This window comes from Microplitis mediator, chromosome 11 (assembly GCF_029852145.1).
Source record: "Microplitis mediator isolate UGA2020A chromosome 11, iyMicMedi2.1, whole genome shotgun sequence".
In the NCBI taxonomy this organism is placed as follows: Eukaryota; Metazoa; Arthropoda; class Insecta; order Hymenoptera; family Braconidae; genus Microplitis; species Microplitis mediator.
The window spans coordinates 10,907,177-10,926,299 of record NC_079979.1 but is presented as its reverse complement, the minus strand read 5'-3'; the positions used below and the strand labels follow the sequence as shown (position 1 = coordinate 10,926,299).

At 31.0% G+C, this 19,123-nt stretch overlaps 1 protein-coding gene across 1 annotated transcript; it reads left to right on the top strand.

The window, feature by feature from the left end:
* The first annotated feature begins 8,462 nt into the window (after positions 1–8,462).
* Positions 8,463–9,399, top strand: LOC130677559 (uncharacterized). The gene is made up of 2 exons (XM_057484354.1): positions 8,463–8,983; positions 9,048–9,399. The coding sequence occupies exons 1-2, from the start codon at positions 8,924–8,926 to the stop codon at positions 9,333–9,335; spliced, it is 348 nt and encodes a 115-aa protein (XP_057340337.1). The 5' UTR covers positions 8,463–8,923; the 3' UTR covers positions 9,336–9,399.
* The last annotated feature ends 9,724 nt before the right edge of the window (positions 9,400–19,123 follow it).

Genomic DNA, 19,123 nt, shown 5'->3' with positions numbered 1-19,123 from the left:
AACAATTTTAAGTGATTATTGAAACATTATAAAAATAATTTAAGTGATTATTAAAACAATATAAAAATAATTTAAGTGGTTATTTGAACAATATATAAATAATTTAAGTGTTTTAGTGATAAATTTGTAAATGAACAATCTTAGTGATTTTTTTAAAATTTATTTCTTAATAAACTAATTAATTTATATAAAAACTACTTAATAAACAATACTAGTGATAAACTTTTAAGAGACAATTTCAAGTGTAATTATAAACAGTAACTTTGGTGATGAATTTTTGAAAAAATGGCACAAAATGATTTTATTGCGGCGCTGCAGCGTCCAGTAGATTCAATAATTAAATCATTCAATGATTTACGTGATAAGCCATTAGCTAAAGAACATTGCCAGAAGTGTTATCAAGTGTGTGCTGATACAATTGATTACTTCAATGAGATCTTCCTAGATCCTCAGATAAATGTTCAAGTCAGGAGAAGTGTACGAGCAAATATTATACTTTTGTACTGGTATGCTGATCAATTTACACAATTGAGTGGAGAATTAACTGGTGGTGACTTGCGTGCAAACCGACGCCTCATCAAGTGGCAAGATCTTGAAAACGCATTCTCAAATAATATTAGATCAGGATGCGTGACAAATCAAGCTCATACTGATCTTCGTGCTTTTCTTGATGATGCTCAAGACGTTATCATTGGAAAAGTTGAGAATATGCTCAGAGATGTTCCTGGACTTAAAGTGAATGTCGAATTAGTTTGCAAATTTAAAAATGTAAAAGCTGATAATGTCATTGAAGAAACAAAGACATTCAACACCAAGAGCCGAGAAATTTTACCCGCAACATCTCTTGCTACTTGGTACAAAGATCATGTTAATGATAAATTGTTGAAGAAAGTCGAGGAATTTAATCAAAAAGACTTTGGGTGGAGTTTAACTGAAATCCACAGTTTAATCATTACAATGTCAAGATATGCGCCTCTTCAAGCTGGAGATTCAACGTTTATAGAGCTACCCAAGGACATCCAGGCGAAAAAAGCAGTATTAAATATTCAGAATTTTGATGAACACTGTTTTCTCTGGAGCGTTGTAGCAGCATTACATCCTGCTAATAGTAATCCTGCGAAAAAATCATCATATCCTCACTTTAGTTCTGTATTAAAATATGAAGGTATAAAATTTCCAATCACTTTAAATGATATACCAAAATTTGAAAAATTAAATAATTTATCAATCAATGTCTACGGTATCGAGTCAGAATTTTGCAATAAAAAATCCGAAAAAAGCGCAATAATTCCATTATACTTAAGTAAACTCATAAAGTCTGATAAAAAAGTTATTCATCTCTTAATGGTACAGCAAAATATTAAATTAAATACATCTGATTTTGATATTAAAAATTTTCAACCTAAATTTCACTTTGCTTTGATCAAAGATCTTTCACGTCTAGTTAAATCTCAAGTTTCCAAGTCAAACAGTAAATTATTTTTTTGTGATCGATGCTTGAATCATTTTAAATATGTTTATTCGTATGAAAATCACAAAGCTGACTGTTTTAAAATAAATAAAGTCCATATGACATTTCCGAAGGGAAAAGATCAAATTTTAAAATTTAAAAACTATCAATACAAAGACACTGTACCGTTTGTTGTGTATGCAGACTTGGAATGTACACTAGAAAAAACCCCAGGAGATGATGAAACTCAGAAGCATGTTCCACACAGTGTAGCATTCTATCAACATTGCAGTTATGATAATAAATTATCTAAATTCGAATTAAATCGTTCAAAATTTTGTATTGGGTGGTTTATTTTAAAGTTGGAAAAATTAGCTATTGAATACGAAAGATATTTGAAAAATCCTATATCAATGAAACCACTCACTAAACAACAGCAAGAGACACATGATCAGGCAACTGTTTGTCATATTTGTGAAAAAACAATCACTACCAATACTGATAAGTGTTATGATCACTGTCATTTCACTGGTAATTATCGCGGCCCAGCACATATATCTTGTAATGTCAATTATCCAAAGTCTCATGTTATTCCCATAGTCTTTCACAATTTATCAGGCTATGATTCACATTTTTTAATTAAAAGTTTAGCTACATTAATTAAAGGTGATGTAACTCTGCTACCAATTAATAAAGAAAAATCTATATCTTTCACAAAATCAATAGAAAATACTTCAGTGACATTACGTTTCATAGACTCATTCAGATTTATGGCATCTAGCCTTGAAAAATTAGCTTCAAATATTAGTGATGATGAAAAGCTTATAACGAAACTTCACTATCCCGACCCAGATGAATTTAAATTAGTTACACGTAAAGGCATATTTCCATATGAATATATTTCAAGTATTGATAAACTTAATGACAAACAATTGCCTGATCAAGTATCATTTTTTTCAAAATTAACGAATGAAAGTGTCTCTGATGAAGATTATTTTTTTGCTCAGCTAGTCTGGAACAAATTTAACATCAAAACACTAGGAGAGTACTCAGATTTATATCTTAAAACTGATGTACTTCTTCTAGCAGATGTGTTTGAAAATTTTAGACGTAGCTGCTTTGAAACTTACAGCTTAGATCCATTAAACTACTATACAGCTCCTGGTCTGTCTAATGATGCTATGTTAAAATACACTAGTGTGGAACTTCAGCTTTTAACTGATCCTGAAATGGTACTTTTTATTGAAAAAGGCATCAGGGGTGGGGTATCTCAGTGTACAAACCGATATGCTGCTGCTAATAATCGGTACATGGGTGAGGATTTTGATCCAAGCAAAGCTGAATCATACTTAAAATGTACTATGATGTAAATAATTTATGCGGCGCAGCTATGAGTATGTCACTGCCGACAGGTTCATTTGAGTGGGTGGAAAATGTTGATGATGATGTAAATAAATTTTTAAATGACAATGATGATAGTGTAGGATACATTTTAGAAGTAGACTTAAGTTATCCTGAGGAGTTACATGAACTTCACAAAGACTTGCTCTTGTGTCCTGAGCACTTTGTTCCGCCAGGATCCAAGCACTCGAAATTATCGACAACTTTGTATGATAAAAATAATTATATAATACATTACAAAAATTTAAAACAATGTCTAGAATTAGGATTAAAATTGACAAAAGTCCACAGAGTACTAAAGTTCGAACAATCGCCATGGCTCAAAACTTATATAGATAAAAATACTGACTGTAGAAAATTAGCAAAAAACGAATTTGAAAAAAATTTTTATAAACTAATGAACAACGCTGTATTTGGTAAGACTATGGAAAATGTAAGAAAGCACAAAGATCTACAATTAAAAACTGAATGGGAGGGTAGATATGGCGTCAAAGAATTGATATGTAAGCGAAATTTCCATAGTCTTACCATGTTTGATAAAGATATGGTAATTATTGAGATGAAAAAAGTAAAAGTCTGTTTCAATAAACCAATCTATGTGGGCTTTTGTATTTTAGATTTGTCTAAAACATTTATTTATGACTTTCATTATAATTATGTAAAAAAGAACTTTAAAAATGATGAGTCAAAATTAATGTATACTGACACCGACAGTCTCGTCTATCATTTTACTGTGCCAGATGTCTATAAAATCATCAAACGTGATATCTCAAAGTTCGACACCTCTGACTATCCCGAAGATAATGTTTATAATATGCCATTAGCTAATAAGAAAGTCCTGGGTCTAATGAAGGATGAAAATAATGGTGAAATCATGACTGAATTCACTGGACTCAGGGCTAAATTATATGCATTCAAGACTTATAAGAACAAAAGAGCTAAAAAGCGGGCAAAGGGAGTCAAGGGCCCCACTTTGAGAACGATCACGTTTGATGATTTCAAGCAATGTCTTGAAAATCATGTTACATTAACTAAGAAACAATACTTGATAAAATCGAACAAACATGATGTAAAAACAATTGTTCAAAATAAAATTGCATTGAGCTGGGCTGATGATAAGCGCCAGCTCATTGACGGCAGTCACGATACCCTATCATGGGGCTATAAAAAAAATGTAGATGATGATGATGATGATGATGATGATGAGATAATAATTAAAAAAAGAAACCTAATGTAAATAGTTGCAAATAAAAATGTATATATTATTTCTAAGTTTTTTGTAAAATTAGTTAATAAGTAAAAGATTTAATTAATTTAGTTAACTTTCTGTAAGTATTATCATCAATTAAACAATAATAATTATTATTTATATGCATTTGGGGATGTTAAAATGCTAAGAGATTGGTTTGTAAATATTTAATAAAAAAATTTTTAATTTAAAATATTAATTTTTGAATTTTTTATTTTTAACCTATAATAGACTAAGTTAATTATAATTTATAAAATTAAGCTATATATATATATATATATATATATATATATATATATATATATATATATATATATTAGGGTGGCGCAAAAAAACCGACTATTTTTTTTTTTTCAATCTCGCATGAAAATTTGTTGGTTTACGATGTTTTAAGAAGCCTCTCCACAAATCAGCTCGATAAAATATTTTTAAGAGGTCGCTCACGAAATTTGAAAATATCAAAAATGATCGAAATTCAGATTTTTATTTAAAAATTTTTTTTTTTCTCGTGGCAGCAATAGTTTATATTTGTAAAATCATGACTATGCTGAAAATTTCAGCCCAAAATATAAATATTTAAACGGCGCTCAAGAATTTCGAATATTAACTGATAATATGTAACTAATAGTTTAAATTAGTTTTTATAACTCAATTGTTGTCATTTCACTGAAATATAACTTTTGCATACCAAAAAATATACAGAACAGTCTTAAACAATGAAATTCGGTCAGTTTTGAATAAGCGAAAAAACCTACAAATTGGATTAAAAAATAAAAAAGTATGTAAATAACTTATTATAACTATTTCTCGGGTTATATTTTCATTCATTGTCATGCAAATTGATGGTGAAAAAATCGAGAAGCTTTATTATTAATATTTAAGGGTCGCTCAAAAACGTCCAGGAGACTGCGCTCGGAAACATTCAAAATTCTTGAGCGCCGTTTAAATATTTATATTTTGGGCTGAAATTTTCAGCATAGTCATGATTTTACAAATATAAACTATTGCTGCCACGAGAAAAAAAAAAATTTTTAAATAAAAATCCGAATTTCGATCATTTTTGATATTTTCAAAATTCGTGAGCGACCTCTTAAAAATTTTTTATCGAGCTGATTTGTGGAGAGGCTTCTTAAAACATCGTAAACCAACAAATTTTCATGCGAGATGGAAAAAAAAAAAATAGTCGGTTTTTTTGCGCCACCCTAATATATATTTATATTAGGGTGGTCCTTATTTTGGACGTTTTCGAATTTTAATGCTCCCAGAGGCTTATGTGGTTCGAAATAAATAAAAAAAAATATCCTCAAAGTTTCAGGTCTCTATCTCAATTTTAACCCCTGCCGCACAGCGATGTAAGTTTCCCATTTTAATAACACGGGGTTTTTGGCATTGAACAATTAATTTTTTATTCCGGCTAAAGTAATTGTTCGAAAAATTTGAAACTCTGTAGACTTTATCCTTATATCAGCAGCTACTCCTCAGAATTTTTACAGATTTTCAGCTTCTATAATTTTGGGGATACAGCATGATGAAAAAAAAGAAAAAAATTATTTTTTTTATTTTTAGCTAAAATTTTTTTCAAATAGCATATCAAATCAGTCTGCATCCTTATCAGAAGTTCTTACTTTTTTTCATTCTCGCAAGTGGGTGAACGGTATATCTTTGTTGCACTAATACAGTGATCAGGAACTTTGCATTAGTGTGCAGTAAAGTGTTCCTTGAAAGGATTTTTTGAATTTATTACGATCACCTCACAAACGGTTTCAATTACGACAGAAAAAAATTCCCTCAAAGTTTGAGCTCTTAATTCCAACGGGACAACGTGCCACAAATTTTGTTTTTGTGATTTTTTAAGTTTATTATATTTATTTATCAAAAAGATCTATTTTATTAATAATTTATTATAGTTAGAAAATTGTAAATAAATAATTATTTCGATATTATGATACACAAAACTTCTAACATTTTGTTTATTATTTAATGCTTAAAACGAATAATAAACTCAAAGGTGACGAACTTATTTAAGCAAATATTGAAAGAAATTTAATTTATTGATTATATTTACTAAATGTTAAACTAAGACATACGGCATAGATATACCGATCTCTGATATCAATTGAATGCATTATGTATTTTTGAAAAAGACACAAAGTCAAATAACATAAACAAAAATATTTCTTGAAAAAATCACAAAAAAAATATTGCGGTAACTCTTCCCGTTAGAATTAAGAGTTTAAACTTTAAGGGAATTTTTTCTGTTGTAATTGAAACTATTTTGAGAGCTGATCGTAATCAATTCAAAAAATCCTTTTAAGATACACTCTACTGCACATTAACGCACTATTGTCTTACTTACACGGAAAGAAAAATATCGCCAGATTAAGTATACGTATCGCTATTCTGGCTCTACGCTGTATAGTCATCGTACTTAACGATACGCCGTATAGCCAATTCAGCTATCCAGAGTATCCTCACAGTGGATCGTCAAAATGACGATCCGTATCCTTATTTTAGGCATTTTATGAATCGCTGACATGACTATCGGTATGGTATCTTTTTCATGAACAAAATAGCATCTATCGGCTATTCTCGACATATCAACTTTAAAGTTAGAAAATATATAATTTTTTTGATTTATAATTGAAAACAATTACAGAAATCAATTACTGTACCATTGAATAATTATAACAAGCGCATATTATTCATAATATATATACGGATTTTGTATAACAACAATTCTAAAAGTCTGTTCAACTACTGGTCCCATTTTTAGAAGTGTTCAAGTACTGGGTACTTTACCTTAGTCGTAACGATGCATCTCTTAATATTAAAATTAAGGGATCAAACTTGCACAATAACTTTTTTTGGTCATCAGGAATAATAATTTTACAGTATCGAAAAAAAAAAAAATAGTCGACTTTTTTGGCCCAGTGTAATGTATATATATTATATATATTATATATAAGATTATATATAATTATATATGATTATATATTAAAAAAATTTCTCGGGATAGTATTATATACAATCATATATAATTATGTATGAAGCTACATATGACTTTCTCCATCCAAATATGGCATTATATATAGTTATATGTAATTATGTATATAATTATATATAAAAATTTTTTCTCGGGATACTAATTAGTAATGACGGATAAACAATCTCGAGATTAGCCGACAATTGACAATTATTTAATTTTCTTTACATAATTAATAATGAAAAAGGAAATTTAGAAAAAATTTTTATATAATTTTTTCAATTTCTGCGAGTGCAAATTTTTTTTCAAACTTAATTTTTATGCTGAAAAAAAATCAAAAATTGTTATAAATGTCGGCTAATTTTAAGATCATACAGATAATTACGTATTTCATTAATGGTACAAATTGAAAAATACTATTTATTTAACTAGTACAATCATATGACTGAAAAAATATTATTATAATTAAAACATTGAAATTATTTTTCTTTTTTTTAATAATAACCAGTGAGTAACAATGACACCTTAGATTACCTTGTTTACAGCTGTATACTAAGAGCGGGAACACGACTTGGTAACAGAGCGATTTAAATTGCGATCTGGCGCTTACACGCGCTGGACGGCGCCGCGCCGCATTCACGAGATAATCCTTTAAAATATATAATTATTAAATTTCTGAAAAAACTGTATAATTATTATTGATATTTATCCCTTCTAGGAGATTCAAAAAGAGCATTGCAATTTTTTGGAATGATTTTTTTTAGTAAAATCAATAAAAAACCATGAAAATGTAAAAAGTGCAGCGCCACACTCATAGCGCGTGTGACGAAGGATTAAGAGTGAATGTTTATTGTTCATCTCACCCACTCTGCAAAAACTTCACCAACCAGCAGCTTATTATGTGAGTGAGATAAATGGTGGTTTTTTAAAAATATATTATTTATACATTTACCCCTGTAAAATATTAACTTAAAAACTACATTAAATATTTAGTTTGCTGGATCGGGATGGTGAAAGAAATAAAAATTCACTTATTTGGTGTATTGTCCATATTTAATAAAAATAAATCACAGATAATAGCGTAGAGTACAAGAGTCGATCACGAGTTCATATTAGAGCACTTATTGAACATTATTCGATTGCATTTGAGTTTAATTGAGTTTTAAATAAATTGCATGGCACCATACACATGAACATTATATTATATACATATAGAGCGTAGTTGAAGATCGAGTTTGTTGAGTTTAATGAATACGAGTTTATAAATTTACACGGCACCATACACGTGAATTAATTTATACAAAAGAGCGCAATAAAGAGTAAATTATTAACAATTAATGATTTACAAATATCATCAATAGTTCGAGTATACATTTTTGTCACAATTAATTTTGATACGCGACATTGAGAACGAGTAAGAGCCGAGTATGAACTTAATAGATGCTTAGCGAGCCGAGTCTGAACGTATAATAATTACTTTGCAGTCACAAATAAAATTTGATATTGATTTTTGAGATTAAGATTACTGGATGACTGAATGATGACATCAGTCACACCAGTTGACATCATGTACGAGTAAATAATTAATTGATGAGTAATGAAAGTGAATGTAAATTAAGAATAATTATTTGTGGCTTCAAAGTCACGTGATTGCGAGTATATGTATATATATCTATATATATATAAATACATACACATATACATACACAGCATATACATAAATATATGTGTTACTTATAACCTCTTGCTAAGAGTTTAGTGTATTAGTAGTATTTAAGTGTCAGGACTGTAGCTAGCTGCTATCACGGTATAAGATATATATATTATAAAAAGAAATATAATGAATGTGTTCATGGGAGATCGGTTTTTTGTGAGACGTGTTCAGAGTTTGCCCCGTCAGGTAAGTGTAATTATTTGAATTTTATTTTAAATAATCTACAACGTGGTTGACTCTCTTTCTTAAGGTAATACGCATGGTGGCGGAGATCCTACATAAATTGACGAGTGTTCACAATTATAAACTCTTAGAAGTTCTGGACATGCTTGACAAGATACCCACGATCACCGGACTCCGATTACCTTGCGTTTTGGAGGGTCTCTACACAACCACCGAGAGGATGCATGCCATCCGGCTGGCCCGTCACGTTAACGCGCGAATTTCATTCGATACATACAATGCCCCGTACTTCTACACGGGAGATGAGGAGGGTATAAATGAAATGGCGGATGTATTGATTCAGTTTCTCGATTAATGAAGGAAGATGCAATTTATATTTCTAATTTGATGTGTTCAAGTACTTATTACTATAATAACAATACCCATATTTTATTTTTAGTAAATAAAAGTTAACTCAAACAAGAAAGAGCGCGCACAGTTCTCACAGCTCTAGCTCCCACCACCGCGCGTATTTCCTACTCCGCTCTGGAGTAGGGCTGCTGTGGTGATAATACCACTACTTATGTTAGTAATTATTTAGTATATCAGAATGCGTTAGAAATTAATATATTAATTTTTTGGTGCTCTCCACTCTGGCCGTAACACATTTATCATGATAATCCGATTTCTTCAGTTGTATTTTATTTTGAAGAAAATAACCTGTAAATTTCACAGCTAATTTATATTTTAAAAGGATTTCTTTTATCACTAATGATGTTTCAAACGTACCGTTACGTCCTATAATTATCGCTGGTCTTGCTATCGTAATAGCGATTACAATTATGATCTCATACTAATTAAATTTTCTATACTTTGTTTACGTGAAGGTTAGTTTGGTACATCACCTATATAATTTTGTGTCAAATCAACTCTCTGAAGTTCTCTATCGAAAATAGTCGTTGTCTTTTTTTACCCTCACTTTTAGAAAACGAGCCTAATTTCATATTATGACTATACACTAACATGAATCGCAAGATATGTATGTATGGAACTTTTTATATAGATCAATTAGAAAATCTACCTTCCATTTCGGCTGCCGATTGGCCTTTTTAAACTTAGAAACAAATCGGTCTAGCGATTTACGAGTTATGTAACAAAAACTTGAAAAAAAATCGGTCTATCAGTTGACCCTGCGGGCCAGCCCTAAAACTTCCCACTGTTTTCAAGCTCAAGAACCTCGAAAACATTATTGTGAATATATTTTCGAGCTCTTCGAGCCCGAAAATACGTTTGTATGCTATTGTTTTCGAAAAAAAACGTTTTTCACCATTTTTTCTCCAACGATATCTCTCAAACGAATAAACCGATTGAGACGGTTGAGGTGGCAATCGACGCGTTTTATCAAGTTTTAAAGCTGATCAAATTTTGAATTCGATTTATCGAGTCGTTTTTGAGATATTTCAGAAAAAATAAAAAAAATTTTTGTTTTTAATTCTTTCGACAGCGGTTTCTCTTGAACAAATGAGCCGATTTCGATGGTTGAGGTAGCATTCGACGCGGCTTCTAAAGCTTTAGAGCCCAGTCGATTTTGGAATTAATCGATCGAGCAGATTACAAGCTATAAAAAAAAAACATTTTTGGAATATTTCTGAACGAGCCCTACCGATCAAGCTCAATTTCTCACGGCTTCAAGATATTGACAAACCGCGTCGAATGACACCTTAAAGTTCAAAATCGGTTCATCCGTTCAAAAGATACAGGTATTTACATACGTACGTACGTACATACATACACTCGGACATCATCTTGAAATTAGTCAGAATAGCTTCCTAGGACCTCAAAACGTCGACATCTGATGAAAATTCGATTTTCGTAAATCGGACCGAAACCAATAACTTCCCGAATTTTTGAAAATTTAAAATTTTCTTAGCGGGAAGTTAAAAAGAATTTTTTTATTCTTATTAGTAGATTTTATAAAAATCTAACTATTGTATTTGTCCTCATGACGCAACTTTACAAAAATTTTAACATTTTCTATCTAATTTAGTCAAGTAGGTTCCAAAATCACTATTGGTGAAAAAATTGATATATGTATTGCACGACTCATGATGCGAAGCATCAGACGATGCTTTACGATCGAAGATTTATATGTTTATAAGATATGACGCAGCATTCTCCCGCGATAGCGTCCACAATTCTACACTGATCTTAATTAAATTTAGTACACTTAGTCTATGGACGATTACCTTGGATAAGTTTCAAAATGAGCCAATTCGGCCCATAAGTTTAGAAGTTATGGTTTTCTGAAATTTTTGAAATTTTTCAAAAAAAATTATTGTACCGATTCAATTGGATGTAACTTTTAAACGAAAAAAGATATCTCATCCTTGATCGTTTCATCTGAAAGCTCTCTCGATTGCTTTTAATTTTTACTATACAACTCTTTGATTTAACCATTTAATCATTGAAATTTTTGAAATGTATTAGTAGATTTTATGGAAATCTAACTGCTGTATTGGTCCCCGTAACGCAAGTTTTTCAAAAATTTTAGAATTTTTGTCATTTATTCATCAAAATCTTTGAAATTTTATTCTTTATACTGTATTCGTTATTAATGATGCTCTTGCTAAAGAAATGAAAAAAACTGCATTGGAAGAAGTCAAAATTGCTATCAGTAAAGGTGACGTCACTTCAGATGGTATTCCTTTCATTAGAGTAATTACAGATGGCGAATTTGGTAAAAGAAGTTATCCAGGCGGAAAATATGATTCTCTTGGTGCTACTGTAGGTGTTATCGGGCAAGCTACTCAGAAATTAATAGATATCGAAGTTTTTAATAAATATTGTAAAATATGTAAAACTGCTGAAAATCGTGGTTTAAAGCCGCCAAAGCATACTTGTTACCAGAACTATGACAGAAATCTAAGTTCTGGAAGCATGGAAGCTGCTGGTGTTGTCAAAATATTTAAACGAAGTATTGAGAAAAATGGTTTGATTTATTTAGTAGTGATTGGGGATGACAATAGTAGTTCTTATAAAGCTTATAATTGCAATAATAGCAATAATAACAATAACATGACTGTTTAAGTTTTGTCATTTATTTTTCCAATTACCTGCGAATCTTTCATATTAATATTTATAACTATTGACACTATGTGCCTCACGCTTTTTTTTTAAAGATTAACAATTCTCTTGAAAATTGACCCTCAAATTTACAACTAGGACTTGATAGCGCTTTCAATCACCGGCCTGCACGGAAAGAACAAGATGATACTGGTTATCATTTCAGATTATACTCAGTTATATCTGAGGTAAAAAAAAATTTCAGATAGTACCCAGTATAATCTAGATTATACTGAGTTCCATCTTGATTATACTGTTTCACTTCAGATTATAATCAGTTACATCTCAGATTGTACAGCGCTCGATTATACTGGTTTTCATCCTAGATGATAACTACATACAGCTGGATTATACTCAGTAGCATCTCAGATTATTATACTTAGTTTCATCCCAGATTATACTTAGTTACAACTCAGCCATTCTTTTTCTAGCGCATGCGCGTTTAGTATACTAGATACGTATGCGCGTTTAATAATAATGTAATTTTTCTTTGTGTATCCTACATATAAAAAATTTAATTTAATAAAATTTGATCAACTTTCAGAAATTTTTTTTTTAAACTTTTTTGAAGGGTACCCTATTTTGCCCGCCAAAAATGAAAATTTTATTTTTTAACGGCAGGGATAAACAAAAGGTAAGGATTCAAAAAGGTTCAAAAATGTCAATGAATTTTAATTCTTTTTAATCCTACACTAGATCCGAAATAATGAACTATTTTGGTATTGAGAAGGATTCAGAAAGATTCAAAAATGTCAATTACTTTTAATTCTTTTCAATCCTACATTCGATCCAAAATGTCGGACTATTTTGGTATTGAGAAAGATACGAAAAGATTAAAAATATGAATTAATTTGAATCTTTTTCAATTCCTCGCAAGTTTAGAAAATCTTATATTATTTTGGGATTCAATATGATTGAAGAGTATTAATTTTATGTCCAGATGAAACCTTTGGGGTATAGAAAGTATTCATAAGGATTCAATTCTCATCTTTTTCAATACTTTCCGATGAGTATTGCATGACTCGTGCGTTACGGTCGAAAAATGTTTTTCGCCTCACTTCGGCGACTATTTCAGTTATTATACCCTTGTTAGTTCACGGAATGAAGATATTTTGCATACTACTTTAAAGATAATTTAATGGAGATTAGTTCCATACTTTTCAAAAATTTATTTAGTTCAATGAAAACGGAAAAAACATCAAAATAGTTTCAAAAAATTTCCTGTCCATCAAGTACGGATCCCGTATACATGATAACTTGCGAAAAAATCCAGTAATTTAATCAATTTTTTTTTTTTTAATTCTTTGAACGATTTGTAGGTTCCCTATTGCGAATGACTAGGTATTTCAGTGTTGTTTAATTACAATTAATAAAAGAACAAAAAAGGCTGTGTAACTATATCTATATATATATCTATGTAAAATTAACATGGATGGTGATGTATCTATACATTATACGTACATTTATTCCACCAGGGGCGCTTGCGCATTACCGTCCTAGAACAGCTGTTTTTTTTTTGCTAATTGGTACGCCTGAATTTTTTCAATTCAATTTTTTCGTATTTTTATTTTTATTTACACATTTTTTTTTTGTTATTAATCGAGATATTTTGAATAAGTTCTTTTATAATTATAAAAAAATACTAATATAATCCCTGACGGGTTTGAATCACCCTGGAAACACCCTAGAATCACGGTGGATCAACGGTGGGATTTTTTTCATTTTATCACCGTGATTCCACGGTGGTTACACGGTGTACCCACCCTGATTCCACAGTGATTACACGGTGTACCCACCCTGGTTCCGTGGTGGTTACACGGTGTACCCACCGTGATTCCACGTACACCGCGTAATCACCGTGGAATCTCGGTGAATACACCGTGGAATCATGGTGGGTACACCGTGTAACCATCGTGGAAACACCGTGGAATAAGGGTGATAAAATGACACAAACCCACCGTGTAACCACCCTGGATCCACCGTGTTTCCACTCCCAGGGTGTTTCAGGCTGTTTCCAGGGTGATTCAAAACCGCCAGGGATAAAAAAAAAACATGACAAGTTTTAATGAAAGAGAATTGTATATATTTTAAATTAATTTGCACTTCCAGCCATTTTTTTATTGTTATTTATTATTTCATCATATATGAGCATTACGAGTCGTGCACTTTTGGATTTTCCAAATTTTTTTTTAATCAGGGTACAATTAATCAGTATAATGAGGTTACTAACACAAAATTATTGTTCACGCTTAGTGTAATTATTGATTATGTATTATCTATTTTGAAACAAGTTCTTTACTTACTTGAAGTTTAACTTTAAAATTTGTAAACTAAATAATTAGTTTAAAATTATTATTGTGGAGAGTAGAGGAACCTTTACCCTCCACAATGATCAAAACCAGATCGCCAAATTCGGGAAAAAGTGGAGTAAGTAATTACAAAAAGTGAGTGTACACGATATACAAAATAGTGTCCAATAAAGAAGAATGTCGGAGCGCACTCTAACGTCCCATTCTATACGCAGAAGTAAAAAAAATAGGAGTTTTTAAAATCGTATAATTAAAAATAGTCGGAAACAATTTCAAATGAACATGTAAGAAATAATAATTTAGGTAATCGTTAGATTGTAAAGGCGGTATGTAACTGATCGTGGTCTATTATATAATTACCGTTGATTCGAATCAAGTATCATTATTATTCTTCGTGCTGATTTTGTATTAATTTTTGACTTTCCGCTAAGAAAATCAATAATTTTTAAAAAATCAGCGTGTCGTTGGTTTCACGTTCATTCATATACATCTAAGTAACGTGCCATTTACATGAGGAGTAATTAGAGATTGACATTATTGGGGATATTACGGTTCTTACGGCGTCACGAGATTACGGAAAAACTGTAATCTTGCCAAATTATTTGAGCTTCATGAGAGCAGTTTATTTATTTATTAATTTTTTTATTGGTGCAATGAAATACTATGTACTTACTATGACTATGTGCGTTGAGCGCATGCGCGAGTGATAAATTATCTATAATTTTTGATAAAAAAAAAACAAAGTGATCAATAAAAAAATCAAAAACCATAGACTAATACTGACCTAACGATGAATAATGCAAAAATAATGTAATTAATCAGTTTCTTTGTAAATAAGGTGCTAAAAATTTTTTTTTTAACCAAAATTTTTGTCCAAATTTGCACTTTGAAAATTTTTAGATGAGGCGCTAAATTTGCACAGGTGAAAAACTGTTCTTGTTTTGGGATCATAATTCTTTTATAACATTATACAATTAATTAATTACTGTATTATTATTATATAATTAACTTATTAATAATGAAGGAGTGCAGATAGCAGTATTGTTTCAGACGAGTAGTCTGCCGGTAGATTGGTTTGTGTTGAGAAGAAATTCTTACGTACGAGTGATTTGGTGGCCTTGAGAAAGGCCGATTTGGTCTTGAGAAAGACCGATTATTTTTGTTTTACGTTATTTGCTGAGTAGTCCTGAGAAGAACTAGTGTTGATGAGTCTTCTTACTTGACCCGGAGGTCTAGTTGGCTAGCGCTGAAAAGTGCTAGTCAACGTAGCTGGAGAAACTCGTTAATGAGAATTATCTTACAAAAACCCGGAGGTTTGGTTGACTAGCGCTGAAAAGTGCTTGTCAACTGGTGTAGAGTTCTAAAAAGAACTGATTTGGTTTAAGAGAAGAGCTGGAGACTAATCAAGCTTGCGCACTTGATTAGTTAGTGAGTTTAGATAATAATAGCCTTGCGCGCTATCCGATGAGAACTTCTTGTCAGTAAGACTGCTCAAGAATTTATGCGCTGCCGCATTCATTTTTTTTCATTTTAAAAATCTCTTTATTTATCAATTTGTATTACATAACTTTGTTACATATTTTATGTTTATGTTTAATTAAATTGTTCCTATCTATAAAGACTTAACCAATTATTTATATTTTATTTAGATTCATATTTTAGTTTCATAAAATGTTAGATATATTATTGCGTGGTAAAAATTTAAAAAAAAAATCCACTGAACATGTATGTTATCTTACAAACTAACTTAATCTAACTTAAACTAGGCATAAATACATTATTTACAATATGTACAAGTTTTAATAAACATATATTATTTTAGGAGAAGGTTGTTTGGAAGCTTGTGTTTTATTATAAATGGGATTTCGTTAATATTATTAAATAACAGATTTTTTAATATGCTTAAATGACTAGTTCTATGTTCATAAAATAATACAGTTTGCTTATAAATATCATCATAGATGTCATTAACTTGTGCATGCTCGTGTAATTTTTTATTTGAGGTGCGTGGTTCAGAGTTACATATCATTCTTAGTGTTTTATTTTCTAAGATTTTTATTTTGTTAATATTCGCTTTACTAGTGCTGCTCCATACAGGTGCAGCATAGAGTAGGAGCGGTTTAATCATACTCTTGTATAAGATAATTTTATTTTTTAGACTCAATTTACTATTCCTGCAAATTAGTGGTTGTAAGATGCCCTTGATTTTGTTAGTTTTCTCACATGCCGTTTTAATTTGTTCATTAAAGCGTAATTTATTATCTAATATTGCCCCTAAGTACTTAACTTTATTTTTTGGTTTGATTATTTCATCATTCATTTTAATTTTTAAATCGTTTTCGTTCTTTTTTAGTTTTCTTTTTTGACTAAAGATAATTAATTCGGTTTTTGCTGCGTTTATTTTTATTTTCCATTTACTAAAGTAGTCGTTAATTTTATCTAAATGTTTTTGTAGTAAATCTACAGCAAGTTTTTTACTCCAAGATGCTACAGCTACTGCGGTATCGTCAGCGAAAAGCCCGAGCAGTATTCGTGCATCTCTGGGTATATTGTTGATAAAATAAAGAAATAATGTAGGACCAAGTATCGAGCTCTGAGGCACTCCTGCAGCTACTTTTTGTTTTCTAGACGCTACATTGTTGATTATGACTTTAAAGTTGCGATTTGATAGATAACTATTGACAATTTTGACAAGATAGATAGGAAAATTGGCTTCTAGCAGAATCAGGATCAATCCACGATGCCACACCGTGTCAAATGCCTTTTCTATGTCTAGGAGTGCCATCGCAGTTGACTTATTCCAGTTAAAGTTTTTAGATACAAACGCGGTGATTCTAGTTAATTGATGTATTGTACTTCTTTTTGACCGAAAGCCAAACTGTTCGTCTATTAAAATGTTGTTATGTTTTTCAAAGTTTTTTATTCTATTGAGGATTATTGATTCAAAGAGTTTGCTAAGAGAGGATAATAAACTGATGGGTCGGTAATTTTGTGGAAAGAGTTTATCTTTTCGTGGTTTTTTGAAGGCAAGTACATGTGCTGTTTTCCAGGAAGCGGGGAAGTAAGCTAATTTAAAACAATTGTTAAAGATGTATGTTAGTTGAACCAGTGCTTTCTTTGGGAGGTTTTTTAAAATAATGTTTTGAATTCCATCGGGGCCCGGTGCTTTTCTTGGTCTTGTATTTTTTATTGCTGTTTGAATTTCTTTAGGAGAAGTTAGTGTAATTTCGTTTGGGTTGATAGGTTCTGTCAATAGTTTGTCGTGAGCTAGGTTTGCTTTTTGTTCAGTTTCTTGGTCACCGTCAAGTTCAGTTAAATGATGGACTGACTCAAAATGATGAGCTAGAGTGTTTGCCTTATCAAAGTCGGAAAATACTAGACCATTAGGGCCATGTAGAGTTGGTATAGTCGAGTCTGTTTGTTTCGTGAAAGCTTTTGCTGTTTGCCAGAGGGTATTGTTGGATACTTTTAGATTTTTAAGTCTTTCATCCCATGTTGAGTTGTTATACTCTCGTATTGCTATTTTGATGTCCCGTGATAGATCATTTTTAAGAATTCTAAAAGAATCTCGTCCTGTTCTTTGATAGGATCGCCGTAAACTGTTTCTGTGTTTGATCATGGTTTGAATATAATCAGGCAGGGGTTTGAATTTAATGTTAGATTGGGCTCGCGGTATAGATTCTTCTATGGCTTTAGTTATAGTATTAGTTAGTTTGGTGACTTCTCTATCTATGTCATACGTGGTCTTTAGCTGAGTGTTTATGTCTAGGTCGTCATTGATTGATCCTCGGAATTTAACCCAGTCTGCTTTCTTATAGTTTAGTCTTCTTGGTTTGTTGATTGAGTCAATTTGTAAGTTAATGTTGATTATGATCGGCAAGTGGCCAGAGTCTAGTTCGTTTAAAGTTTCTATTGAATTATAGTATGGTATGTTTTTAAAAATGGCAAAGTCTACTGTGCTAGGTAGTCCGTCATTTGTAGGATAGAGAGTGTAATTGTCAGGAGCAACTATGTTTAGGTTATTTCGGCTGGTAAAGTTATATATCACTTTTCCATTGTAATTGTTATTCTTACAATTCCAGTGTGTGTGTTTAGAGTTAAAATCGCCAATCAGGATTACAGAATTTGAGCTGTTTATGAGTTGTGTAAGTTCGTCTGTGTCTATCTTGTTCATTTTTTTGTCTATTGTCGGTCTAATGTACACTGAGTAAAAATTGATATTATTAATTTTTATTCCAAGGGATTCAATTGTATGGAAATTGTATTGGGTCGTTTCACTGTGTTTGATTGTGCTTTTTATAATTATTAGAAGACCACCCCCTGCAGTGACTCCTGGTCTGTCAAGTCTGTATATTATGTATCCCGGAATTTTACTTAATTTATTTTTAGTAAGTTTAGTTTCGTTAACAGTCATTATGTCTATGTTGTGTTTGGAAATGTAGTTTTTGAGTTCAGTCCATTTTTGAGTAAGTCCATTTGCATTCCAGTGACTTATTTTAAGGGAATTATTATTTGTACTAGCCATTTTGAAGGTCATATCCTAATTCTGCCGCGAAGTCAATGATCGCATCGATTTGTGCTTTTTTGTCATTAACACTGTCACGTAATCTAGCATTGAGAACTTTAATTTGTTTGAGTATAGTTGTAAAATCGCAGATTTCGCTAACTGATTTAATTTCTGTCATTAATGAGGTTACTATATTTAATTCTGAATTATTGTTGTTAATGTTAT

Excerpts from the sequence above, each read along its gene's own strand:
- LOC130677559 (XM_057484354.1), top strand. The coding sequence starts at position 8,924 with ATGAATGTGTTCATGGGAGATCGGTTTTTTGTGAGACGTGTTCAGAGT. Across the intron at positions 8,984-9,047 it reads TTCAGAGTTTGCCCCGTCAG|GTAATACGCATGGTGGCGGA; the intron begins GTAAGTGTAATT and ends CTCTTTCTTAAG.